This window comes from Hemiscyllium ocellatum, chromosome 24 (genome assembly GCF_020745735.1).
Source record: "Hemiscyllium ocellatum isolate sHemOce1 chromosome 24, sHemOce1.pat.X.cur, whole genome shotgun sequence".
Taxonomy (NCBI): Eukaryota; Metazoa; Chordata; class Chondrichthyes; order Orectolobiformes; family Hemiscylliidae; genus Hemiscyllium; species Hemiscyllium ocellatum.
In genome coordinates, this window is record NC_083424.1 from 4071362 (window position 1) to 4085272 (window position 13911).

At 45.0% G+C, this 13911-nt stretch overlaps 1 protein-coding gene across 2 annotated transcripts in view; it reads left to right on the plus strand.

Annotated features, from left to right (window-relative positions):
- Positions 1-13911, plus strand: part of mmp17a (matrix metallopeptidase 17a) — a 100066-nt gene that overhangs the window by 50190 nt on the left and 35965 nt on the right. For both annotated transcript variants that reach the window (XM_060843901.1, XM_060843902.1), the window contains exon 4: positions 7068-7351. In XM_060843901.1, the coding sequence (XP_060699884.1) occupies positions 7068-7351 (284 nt within the window). The remainder of the gene's footprint in view (positions 1-7067; positions 7352-13911) is intronic.

The window sequence follows — 13911 nt, forward strand, 5'->3', positions numbered from 1 at the left end:
GCTTACTCTGCTGAAGACTTTGTCAGATCAACTTGCAATGGTGTGGGACAGGGTGCTGCTCAGATGTGTGAGGAGAGAGAAGAGAAATTTCTACCGTCACTATCCATAGCCCCTCGCTGGTAAAGGTGCTGCCATCACAGCTTATAACCATGGAGGTGGTGGAGGGAGCCAGTCGGTAAGGGTTGGTCACACCTGTTCTGGCTGGGGTTGGGTTCAGGACCTGCCTGTTTGCTCTGTCCATGGTAGAGGTATTGTGGCTGTGGGTCCAACCTGCCTTCAGACAGAGAACTGAATACAGAGTCACTTGGATCAACAACTTAAGGTGTTCTCTGCAGAAACATTCCAGTGGCCAGATTTTGATGTACTGGTTCTTCTTTGGCAAGTGGTTCTTCTTTTGCCCGGTGTGATTCGGGGATTTGCTAAAGTGTGGGTCACTCCCTACAAACAACAACATTCCTTACCACTGCCAGATCACAGGATGTCAAAGCACCAAACTAAAGAAGTGAGAGTGTGTGTGTTTGTGAATGATTAGATTACTTACAATGTGGAAACAGGCCCTTCGGCCCAACAAGTCCACACCGACCCGCCACCCACCCATACCCCTACATTTACCCTTTACCTAACACTACGGGCAATTTAGCATGGCTAATTCACCTGACCCGCACATCTTTGGACTGTGGGAGGAAACCGGAGCACCCGGAGGAAACCCACACAGACACGGGGAGAACGTGCAAACTCCACACAGTCAGTCGCCTGAGTCGGGAATTGAACCCGGGTCTCAGGCGCTGTGAGGCAGCAGTGCTAACCACTGTGCCACCGTGCCACCCACGGTGTGAGTGTTAGGTTGTGTGTGAGTGTGCGTGTACGTGTATGAATATTAGGTTGTGTGTGAGTGTGCGTGTGCATGCGTATGTGTGTGAGTGTTAGGTTGGATGTGAGTGTGCGTGTGTGTGCGTGTATGTGTGTGAATATTAGGTTGTGTGTGAGTGTGCGTGTGTGTGTGCATGTATGTGTGCGTGCACGAATGTACGTGTGTAAGTTGAATATAATGTGTCTGAAACAGTTTACAATGTTTAATGTCAGCCAAGACGTGGTGTAAAATATTCTGATGTTGTGAGTTTGAGTCCCACTGTAGAGACTTTGGTACATAATCCAGGTTGACCTTCCCAGTGCGGTGCTGAAGGAATGTTGCACTGTCAGGCAGTGCCATCCTTCAAATAGGATATTATCCCAGGGTCATGTCTATCCTGCCTGATGTAAATGTTCCTAATTGAAGCTGTGCTGCTGAGGTCTCTCTGGTGTCTTGTCAATGTTTGATCGTTAATTCAGCCTCATTCAAGCTGATTATCCAATAACTGTTGCAATGCAGTTTCTGGGAGTTTGCAACATGGCAATTGACTGCTGTGTTTTCTTTATGACAATAGAATTAATAATTGAAAGGTATTTGAGTTCTAAACTGTTTACAGATGCCCTGAGGTTGTGAACTATAACAACTTGCATTTATATAGCATCTTTAAAATAGTCATCAAACAAATCGTGACATTGAGCCATGTGAATGGGAGTTATTAGGAGAGGTGAGAGCAAGAATTTAAGGATGGCTGAAAAGAGGGAGAAATCGAGGACTTAGGGTTACATTGAAAACAGGAGCAGGAGGAGGCCATTCAGCCCTTTGAACCTGCTCCTCTATTCAATGGGATCATGGCTGATCATTCACCTCAGTTCCCTGTTCCCACATCTTCACCATACCCTTTCATCCCTTGAGCCCTAAGAACTATATATAACTCCTTCTTGAAAACATTCAATGTCTGGGCCTCAATCACTTTCTGTGGCAGAGAATCCCGCAGACCCCCCACTCTCTGGGAGAACACATTTCTCCCCATCTCAGTCCGAAATGGCCTATCATATATCCTTAGATTGTGACCTCCTGGTTCAGGGCTCCCTGGTCATAGGGAACATCCTTTCTGTGTTTACCCTTGCCTCAGCATGTTAGAATTTTACACGTTTCTGAGATCACTCCTAAACCTTATAAACTCCTGGCCAATCCAGTCCCTCTTTGTCATCACACCTGCCATCCCGGGAATCAGTCAGAGAAACCTTTGCTGCCCTCCCTCCATCACCAGAACACCCTTCCTCAGATAAGGAGACTCCAAACTGCACACAGTACTCCAGGAGTGGTCTCAGCAAGGTCTCTATACAATTACAGCAAGTCAACCCTGCTCCTGTATGTGAATCCACAGGTGATGAAGACTAACATAACAGTTATCTTCTTCATCATGTGCTGCCCTTGCAATGCTTACCTTCAGTGACTGATGTACAAGGATATTCAGGTCTCGTTGCACTCCCCACTTTCCCAATCTATCGCTGTTCAGTTAAAGTGGAGAAGCAGCTGAAGACAGAGCAGGAGAAAGTGAGGACTGCAGATGCTGGAGATCAGAGTTGAGAGTGTGGTGCTGGAAAAGCACAGCAGGTCAGGCAACATCCTAGGAGCAGGAGAATCCAGGATTCGGGCAAAAGCCCTTCATCAAGAATTCCTGATGAAGGGTTCTTGCCTGAAACGTCGATATGCCTGCTGTTTGGATGCTGCCTGACCTGAAGACACAGCAGCCAATAGTGGAGCAATATAACTTGAGGATACACAAGAATCACACAGTGTTATGGCACAGAGAGAGGCAATTCAGCCCATCCTGTCCATAATTACGATCCAATGAGTGTCATGATTTAGTGCCATTTTCCTGCCCTTTCCCTATACCTTCGCACATTGTTGATGAAATTAACTGTCCCGTGCCCTCTTGAATGCTTCAGGTGAATGTGTGTCATTTCAGGCAGATCGGAACCTTGCTGTTTGAAACTTTTATTTTATTGAAACTCATGATTTTGAGAACTTATATCAAATGTCATTCTAGTCTGCTGCTCTGCAAGGAAATCAGTCACACTCTCCCCTCGTAACTGAAGGTTCTTATCCATGAAACTATTCGTAAAAATCACTTCTGCACTCTCTGCAATGCTCCCCATAATATGGCACCCAGAACTATACACAATATTCCAGCTGCAGTCTCATAAGACAAAAGTTTGGTATCACTTCCCTGCTCTTGTATTGTATGTCTATATTAATGCTTTATTCACTGCTTGGAAAGTTTGAGCGATAGGGAGAGGCTATATAGACTGGGGCTGTTTTCCTGGAGCATTGAACGCTGAGCCTTATAGAGGTTTATAAAACATGATGGGCATGGATAGGATAAATAGACAAAGTCTTTTCCTGGGGTTGGGGAGTCCAGAACTAGAGGGCATAGGTTTAGGGTGAGAGGGGAAAGATGTAAAAGAGACATAAGGGGCAACTTTTTCACGCAGAGGGTGGTACGTGTATGGAATGAGCTGCCAGAGGAAGTAGTGGAGGCTGGTACAATTGCAACATTTAAGAGGCATTTGGATGGGTAAATTAATAGGAAGAGTTTGGAGGGATATGGACTGGGTGCTGGCAAATGGGACTAGATTAGGTTAAGATGTCTGGTCAGTATGGATGTTTTTCTGTGCTGTACATCTCTATGACTCTTCACCTGACTTGCCACCTTCAATGATCTATGAGCATATAGATCAGGTCTCTCTAGCACCCTTTTGAGTATTGTACACTGAAATTGGCCAAACCTGAATCAAACCCTAACTCTATCGCACAGGGAGTTGCTGAAGTTATAAGTTTAAGAAACTACTCAGCCATTCAGTCCATTGCATCTACTCTGACCCTCTGAAGAGCATCTCACCCACACCCACTCACTCCCTGTTACCCTGAATTTTCCATGACTAATCCAACTAGCCTGCACATCCCTGGGCTGGGAGGAAACCAGAGCACTCAGAGAAAGCCCAGACATACAGTCACCCATGGCTGGAATTGACTTGAGTCCCTGGTGCTGTGAGGCAGCAGTACTAACCACTGAGCCACGGTGACACCCTTCAGTTTTCTTCATGTCTTGGTAGCATGTGGGACACAGTCAATATTCATATTCCCCCAAAAGCAAACAGATATTGCTGGGATATACAGCTTGAGATCAGGATGCTGGTGTTTATCAGGCCTTTTATGCTTCTTCAGTATTCTATGAAGATTCAGGTGCATCAATCTTCATTACATCAAGTATGGATCAATGATTGCTTTATAACAAACAAGGAATTCTCCTTGAGTCAACTGCAGTTTATTACTCATTAAACCCTAAGCAATAACATCATAGTATACTGATTGCCTTTTATGAATGTCAAGACATTAGAGTTAGCTAAAGGCTGAATCTTCTTTCTCAGGGATGAGAAAAAGATACAATCCAATTTTCTCTCTCGCCTGGATTGTGAATCAAATTTAGCACTAGAGAAAGATGAAGAGAGAGTTCAGTCCCTTTACCATTCCGTTGGAGCATGCCTGAGCTCGAAGTCCCAACCCTTTACCTGCCATTTATATACCGTGATGTGCAAAACTAATAATGATCAATTCCAGACACAACTGCCCAAAAACATCAACAGTATGTTTGGGGCGAGGGTCTTAAATTTCCACGACGCTTTGTCTAAAGGGGTATTCAGCCCTGAACAGCCCAAATTTAAGACCGTGCCCCCTTGAACTGGATCCCCTCTGCCCAAGGAATTATTTCTCTATATGGGACTGGTTGAATTTGGGAGAATGATTGGTGCGGACTAGATAGATTGAAAGGTCTGTTTCCACACTGTGTGACTCTATCTACCCAACTGGAATATCCTCAACTATTTTACACAGTGAAAGCACTCACTTTGTGGAAATATGAAGAAAAGTGATTTTAAGTCTGCCTCTTCGGCCCTGATACACAGCGCCTGATTAGATCTGGAGCCTGGGAGCTCCCTGATGCTTTGCCCACTAGACTTTCTGCAGCCATCATAAAATTGGCGTTTGGTAAAATGGCCAAAAGGCAACATGAGGAAATGTTTTTACACCGCACTTAGCAAGGATTGGGGTAACATTTCTGGACTGTGTGCTGGATGTACATTCAGTTGTAGAATGGAGTATGTTTCTGAAGGGGAAAATAATTGATAGGACTAGAGGGAAGGAGCAGGAGAGTGGAATTAATTCCTCTAAGGTAGGGCTAGCAAAAACATGATGGGCCATATAGCCTCTGAGCTGTAACTGTTCTGTGATTCTAAGCACATGTTTTCAGGTAAAGCTGCTAAAACACAACACCCCAGCTAAACCCGATCTGTCCTCAGGTGATTCTCAGAGATGAACTGTTCTCCTCTAGATGTGATGATCTTTTGATCACAATGTCAAGATGAGTCACAAACCTCCAGATTTTGCTCTGAATGAGATTATTGAGTAATTCTACACTGGCTACAATACAGCATTTCCCATTCCAACTGGGTCCTATTTCCCATAAAGCTATGGTGCAGAATCTTGGAGCATTCCACACATTGACCCGTATCTTTTCAGTGTTATCCTACCAATTCCACTTGCCTGCTCTTTCCCGGTAACCCCATAAAGGCTCAGCTGTTTACTTTGTACAATTTTGAAGATTATTACAGAATGTTCTCCTACTTCCTTTTCATTGTGTGCACCCCAGGTCATAACAAATGGCTGTGTTCAAAACCATTCTCCTCAACTCCAACTCCAGCTCTTTGACCAATTACCTTCAATGTCTCTGCTCCAAGAAACATCAAACATAGGAACAGGAGTCAGCCATATAGCCCTTGCTCCCCCATTCAATACGCTGATATCCAACACAGTTCCCACTTTCTCCCCCTTCCCACTGATTCCTTTAGCCTTATGAATTATATCCAACTCCTTCTTGAAAACATTCAGTGTTCAACACAGAAGCAGTATCCCGTCACTAGGTCACCCTTTATTTACACGTACACAGTACACTGGCAGTGGCCAGCCAGTTTGCAGAGAGTCCCTGAACTGAGGAGATTCGAAATCCCCTGTTTCTCTTTTCCTTTTTTTCTTTTTTTCTTCTTTTTTTTTCTTTATCCCCGCGCTACCGCCTAACTGCGGTAGTGCTTATTTTTTCCCCAGCACCCATGGTGTGTGTGTGTGCGAGTGTGAGACACAGTGAGAGACACAAAGTGCACAAATCTTTATTTAATTTCCACCACCAGGAAAATAGGAAGACACCTGAGTGGCCAGTGACAAGCAGTGCCCTTCACATCAAAGGACAATGCTGTGTGATCAAAACAGTGAAGGGGAGGGCATCCCCTGTTTCTATCTGTCAGCCAGGGCTCCCTGATTGGCCCAGGTTAACAACCCCAATCAAGGATCTCTCAGTCAATAAGATCAACTTGGTTCCAATCACTACCGGACTCAATCACGTTCTGTGGCTGGGAATTCCCCAGTCTCCCCACTCTCTGGATATTTCCCCATCTCAGTCCTAAATGGCCTACCCTGTATCTTTAGAATCTAACCCTCTGGTTCTGATCTCCCTGGTCATTGGGAACATCCTTCTTGTGTTTACTCTGTCTTGTGCTGGTAGGAATTTATGGGTTTCTCTGAGGCTACCCCCACAATTCTTTTAAACTGCAGTGAATGTGGCCTGACTCTCTCAGCATCCTGATAGGTTCTCCCTGTCTGCCCTTCACACAGTTTTAACAGGCTGGATTAAATCTCCCCTTCACCATTGTGGTTTGAACGAGAACAGTCCAAGACTCCTGACGTAACCGGAGCCTTCACCTTAGACAAATATCATCTGTAACCTCTCTCTCTCTCTCTAACCTCATCCAGAGTTGTACCATTTACAGAGAGGTAACCGGGTACAGGTCATTAAGGAGCTGACCAATAGCTGCCCCTAATGGCTGGCTTGTTTAATTTTGTTTACTGGCATTATTTAGGAAGGCATCTGGGAATCGGTAAGGAACCCCCACTTTTCATCAGTGCAAGCCTACAGTCAATTATTGACATTTTAATCTTAATGCAAATGTCAGTTGTGAAAAGCATTATCATTTTTTCACGGAAGCTTAAAAGACTAGAGTATCACATTGTGCTCTCATTAATGTTAACAAGAGATTAATTGCAGCTTTGTTGCTCATTAGCAGTAATTGAGTCCGTGCTCACAGCTTTGATTTACCACCTGCAGAGTCCGAACGTTTCCAACGGACAGCCGGTTAGGACATGACACCATTCGTGCTCTGATGTATTATGCTCTGAAGGTCTGGAGTGACATTGCACCACTCAATTTCCATGAGGTGGCGGGAGACAATGCAGACATTCTGATCGACTTCACAAAGTCACAACACAATGACCAGTACCCCTTCGATGGACCAGGGGGCTCCGTGGCTCACGCATTCCTCCCCGGTGATGAACCAATTGCAGGAGATGTGCATTTCGATAACGATGAGGCTTGGACCTTCCGGTCGTCAGGTACTGTCATTGGTTGGAGCCGCAACCAATGGAGACCTTTTAAAGATGTCAGGCAGTGACTTCATTGGGGATTGTTTGTGGCTTTGAGTCAGGAAGTACATGGCACTAACTCACCACACCACAGCATCACAGCTCATCCTTTCAGGGTCAGCACTGAGGGAGTACCGCACTGTCGGAGGGTCAGCACTGAGGGAGTGCCGCACTGTTGGAGGGTCAGTACTGGGGGTGTACCGCACTGTCGGAGGGTCAGCACTGAGGGAGTGCCGCATTGTCGGAGGGTCAGTACTGAGGGAGGACCGCACTATCGGAGGGTCAGCACTGAGGGAGTACCGCACTGTCGGAGGGTCAGCACTGAGGGAGTACCGCACTTTTGGAGGGTCAGCACTGAGGGAGTGTCGCACTGTCAGAGGGTCAGTACTGAGGGAGGACCGCACTATCGGAGGGTCAGCACTGAGGGAGTGCCACACTGTCAGAAGGCCAATGCTGAGGGAGTGCTGCACTGTCGGAGAGTCAGTGCTGAGGGAGTGCCACACTGTCGGAGGGTCAGTACTGAAGGAGTGCCGCACTGTTGGAGGGTCAGTGCTGAGGGAGTGTCACACTGTTGGAGGGTAAGTGCTGAGGGAGTGTCACACTGTTGGAGGGTCAGTACTGAGAGAGTGCTGCACTGTTGGAGGGTCAGTACTGAAAGAGTGCTGCACTGTCTGAGTGTCAGTGCTGAAGGAGTGCCGCACTGTCGGAGGGTCAGTGCTGAGGGAGTGCTGCACTGTTGGAGGGTCAGTGCTGACGGAGTGCTGCACTGTTGGAGGGTCAGTGCTGACGGAGTGCTGCACTGTTGGAGGGTCAGTGCTAAAGGAGTGCCGCACTGTCAGAGGGCCAGTACTGAGGGTGCGCTGCACTGTCAGAGGGTCAGCACTGTGCCCCTTCCAGCTGTGGTTTTGAAGAGGAAATTGAATAGAAATCTTCACAGTCCTGACTGTTTTGCTGTTGTAAGTAAGTAGAAACTGTTCCAGTGACAGAAGTCTCAATGTCTGGAGCATGCAAGTTTGAAGGTCTGGCAGCATCTCTGGAGAGAATAACAGAGTTAATGATTCAGGTGCAGTGACCCTTTATCAGAACCAACTCAGAAGGGTCACTGATCTGGTATCATTAACTCTGTTTCTCTCTCCACAGATGCTGCCAGAGTTTCTCCAGTAATGTCTTGGTTTGTTTTGATTCCCAGGGTCTCTGGATTAAAAGCCTGATGATAATTTTGTTTTTATTTAGCCTATTTTTCTAACCAATCTGTTCAGACACAATATTACACATTGTGGCACATGTGGGACTTGAACTCAGACCCCCTAGTTCAGGGGTAAGAATTCTACCAGAGGGGCCCTTATCACAGTAATACCACCAGGCTATTGCCTCCCCTAAACCTGCAGATAATTCTCCTGTAATAAGTTATCCAACTCCCTGTTCATAGCCTTGACTCGATGCTCCCCCTCCCTCTGCACCTACTAATTCTATCGGCAGTGTTCCAGCTACTGCATTGAGCTAATTCTTCAAATCTAATCTTTCACAGATGAAATGATCCAAATTGCGAGGAATACATCGATGTCAGAAACATATTGATGCATTGACGAGATATGCATCGTATAGACACAGTAAAGACCTTTACATGAAGCTCTGAGGATGTCTGCTCAATTGCTGGTGTCTCTCCCGATGGAAGACATTGTCAGCAAGATGAGGAAGCACATTAAATACACATAAAATCCATCTGTTTAGCCCCCGGCTAAAAGAGACATTTGAACATTAGATGTGACATTCTCAGGTAGCTCTTTAACAGGGTTCTAGTGCTACACAGCAGCAAGCCTGATTTACAGTTCCATTTTATTGCTTTCCTGTTTATCCATTTGCATTTGTTCTCTTGTTTATGAGCAGGGTAAAAGGTGGTTGGATGTGTACTGTGAGGGCTGGGGGTGCAGTGAATACAGATTGACATGAATAGAGAGAGGCAGCAGGGGGTTACAATGGATACAGCACCCTCCCTCTGTTGGCACAGTACTTCCCTTACTGCCATTATTCTGTTAACTCCCAGGTTTCACGAGGCAACAAAAAGCTCTTCAAAATAATCAAGGAAGGCTACTGGAACATTATTAAAAATCACACAACACCAGGTTATAGTGCAACAGGTTTAATTGGAAGCACACTAGCTTTCGGAGTGTCGCTCCTTCATCAGGTGGACACACATACACACAGACGCGCACACAGACACCCACACACACCCTTACAGACACACGCACTCACACATACACTCCCTCACAGACTTAAGACACTCTGCACTCACTACACATATGCACATACACTTTCTCACACTCACAACTCCCAACCCAGACAGACACACACACACACACACAGACAGACAAAGACCCAAATGCACACATATATTTTGTGGGGTGAATTTGTACTTTCAGGGTTACATTGTACTTTGCTCAAAAACTGCATGAATTCATGTAAAACTCCGTTATCTCACTTTTTAGATTAGAATCAATCTAAACATCATGGCATAATTTGGAGAGGCGGGTGTTGGACTGGGGTGTACAAAGTTAAAAATCACACAACACCAGGTTATAGTCCAACAGGTTTCATTGGAAGCACTAGCTTTTGGAGCAACGCTCCTTCATCAGGAAGGAGCGTCGCTCCGAAAGCTAGTGTGCTTCCAATTAAACCTGTTGGACTATAACCTGGTATTGTGTGATTTTTAACATCATGGCATAGACAGAGAACACAGGGGGCTAACACCTTCAACATATTATCTAGCAAACACCATTGTTAACAGCTAACCTGAGAATGCAACTTTTTAAAAAAAGGTTTTGTGATTTACACATAAAAGAAGTGAAACTATCACTGTATTCTAACATATGAAAGGCTTAACAGACAATCAGTTTTTCAATGTATAATTTCAGTTACATCACACTGTAAATTTTTGCTATAAATTCTGTGTTACGATCGAGCCCTCCACAATCACCTGATGAAGGAGCAACGCTCCGAAAGCTAGTGTGCTTCCAATTAAACCTGTTGGACTATAACCTGGTGTTGTGTGATTTTTAACTTTGTACACCCCAGTCCAACACCAGCAGCTCCAAATCATGACGACTGGAACATTGACCTTTATAACTAGAGAGCTGGAACATAAACAGGACATTTTCTGCAACTATACAAATCCTTGGCAAGATTGAAGTACTGTGTGTGCTTGTGAGCATTGCAACTTCAAATAGGTGTACAGTAATGGCTTTTGGGAAGTACTTAGCACAGACTGGGGGAGGGAGTAAGATGGTATTGCTGGACGATTAACTCAGAGACTGGATTAATACACTAGGCCCTGGGTTCAAATCTCATCAGTGACCACTTGTGGAATTTCAAATCGTTTAATAAAAATCTGGACTTTGCAAAGTTAAAAATCACACAACACCAGGTTATAGTCCAACAGGTTTATTTGGAAGCACTAGCTTTCGGAGAGCTGCTCCCTCATCAGGTGGAGGTGCTGGACTATGCAGCGAGTGTAAGCGATGGTAAATGTGAAGCAATTATTGACTGTTGCTCCCTAATGCTGTTTAAGGAAGGGAATCTACTGTCCTTGCTCTGTGTGGTCTATGTTACACTTCAACTCATTAGAGTCGACTCTTAACCACCCTGAGATATAGTCTGGAAAGCCATAAGATTCAAGGGGTATTGGAATGGGCAACAGATCCCACATCTCATCAAAGAAAAATCATAAGAGTGTGACCAAAAGTTAGATTGTGAAGCATGCATGAAGTTGCTATAGCTCTAAAATCTCACCAGATAGAGTCAGGTGACAGGAGATGGTTTAACCTGAGGGGGAGAAGTGGGTCCTTCATGATAAACTCAGCCAGTCTGGGTATCAAACCAATATTGTTGGAGTCATTCACATGACCATCAGCCAACTGAGCTAACCCACACCGCAACAAGTCTGGTATTTTCAGGAGATACAGTCATAGAGTCATAGAGATGTACAGTACAGAAACAGACCCTTCGGTCCAACTTGTCCATGCCAACCAGATGTTCCAACCCAATCTAGCCCCACCTGCCAGCACCTGGCCCATATCCCTCCAAACCCTTCCTATTCATATACCCATCCAGATGCCTTTCAAATGTTGCAATTGTACCAGCCTCCACCACTTCCTCTGGCAGCTCATTCCATACACGTACCACCCTCTGTGTGAAACAGTTGTCCCTTAGGTTTCTATTATATCTTTCCCTTCTCACCCTAAACCTATGCCCTCTAGTTCTGGACTCCTTCACCCCAGGGAAAAGACTTTTTTTTATCCTATCTATGCCCCTCATGACTTTGTAAACCTCTACAAGGTCACCCCTCAGCCTCCGACGCTGCAGGGAAAAAACCCCCAGCCTATTCAACCTCTCACTATAGCTCAAACCCTCCAACCCTGGCAACATCCTTGTAAATCTTTCTTGAATCCTTTCAAGTTTCACAACATCATTCCAATAGGAAGGAGACCAGAATTGCACGCAATATTCCAACAGTGGCCTAACCAATGTCCTGTACAGCCGCAATATGACCTCCCAGCTCCTGGACTCAATACTCTGACCAATAAAGGAAAGCATATCAAATGCCTTCTTCATTAACCTATCTACCAGTGGCCCCACTTTCAAGGACTTATGAACTTGCACTCCAAGGTCTCTTGGTTCAGCAACACTCCCTAGGACCTTACCATTAAGTGTATGAGTCCTGCTAAGGTTTGCTTTCCCAAAATGCAGGACCTCACATTTATTTAAATTAAACTCTATCTGCCTGTTCTCAGCCCATTGGTCCATCTGACCAAGATCCTGTTGTAATCTGAGATAACCTTCTTCGCTGTCCACTACACCTCCAATTTTGGTGTCATCTGCAAACTTACTAACTATACTCTTATGTTCACATCCAAATCATTTATATAAATGACGAAAAGTAGTGGATCCGGCAATGATCCATGTGGCATACCATTAGTCTTCAGTCTGAAAAATAACCCTCCACCACCACACTCTGTCTTCTACCTTCAAGCCAGTTCTGTATCCAAATGGCTAGTTCTCCCTATTCCATGAGATCTAACCTTGCTAATCAGTCTCCCATGGGGAACACTGTCAAATGCCTTGCTGAAATCCATATAGATCCCGTCCATCGCTCTGCCCTCATCAATCCTCTGTGTTCCTTCTTCAAAACACTCAATCAAGTTTGTGAGACATGATTTCCCACGCACAAAGCCATGTTGACTATCCCGAATCAGTCCTTGCCTTTCCAAATACATGTACATCCCATCCCTCAGGATTCCCTCCAACAACTTGCCCACCACCGAGGCCAGGCTCATTGGTCTATAGTTCCCTGGCTTGTCTTTGCCGTCCTTCTTAAACAGTGGCACCACGTTAGCCAATGTCCAGTCTTCCAGCGCCTCACCTGTGACTATCTTTGGAAGATTTTAAGAGGTTTAAGGTTTTTGGGATGTTGGAAAGAATTGAGAGAGGTGTGTGTGTGAGAGAGAGAGAAAGAGAGAGAGAGAACCTTTTCCATTCGTGGAGGAGTCCAGGAAAGGGGATAGAGTCCAGCTATTCAGGAATTTGCATGGTATAAAGATGGCACTCTGCCCTAGGAATGCTGTAGATAAAACATTTTAAATTCAAGCCCAGTCGTGTTTTGACAGATAAACATGTTAGCGATATGAATCTTCGGTAGGTGGATGAAATGAGGATATAAATCAGCTATAAAGGATGGAATAAGGTAGAGGGGAAGAATGGCCACCTGCTCTTCCTGTCTTCCTTCATTGTAGGCAGCCAAGCTCCTCATTAAAATGTAGAGTTCATCATCTGACATCCTCATTCAGATCCCAGAACTATTTCAACTCTGCATTTTCCACCAACTCAGCCTCTCCATGATCTGCGGATAACCGAGACGAGAGTCAAGAAGGTAGGAGGATTTTATTGAGTAAAGTTTCTGCCCAACATAGAATAGAAACAAGGAGTGCAGTAACATCACCACCCCAACCCATAATCATGCAGTCAGCAGGTCAACATCTCAGACAATGTTCTTGCAACTGTATTGAAATCTTTCTTTGCGAGATAATAATACTCCTTGAAATCTACTCAATGTAACAAAAGCAGCATTCACTTTTACAATAGTAAAATTTCCAAGGCAACTCAAACACAGTCTAACACTGAGTCACATAGTGGGAGATCTGGACAGACGATTAAATGCCTAGTCATAGAGTTGCAGAGTTAAACAGCATTGAAACAGACCCTTTGAAACAACTTCTCCAAGCCAATTAGATGTCCTAAATTAACCTAGCCCTATGTGCCAGCATTTGGTCCATATCCCACTCAACTCTTCCTGTTCAGAAAGTCATCTAGATGACTTTTAAATGTTATTATTGTACCAGCCTCCACCACTTCCTCTCAAAGAGGGAGGTTTTAAAGGGAGCTTCTAAAAGCAGGAGAGGGAGAAGTGGACAGCTTTGGAGAGGAAATTCCTCAGATTAGGGCACAACACAGCTCAAATCATGGCCACCAACGGCTGA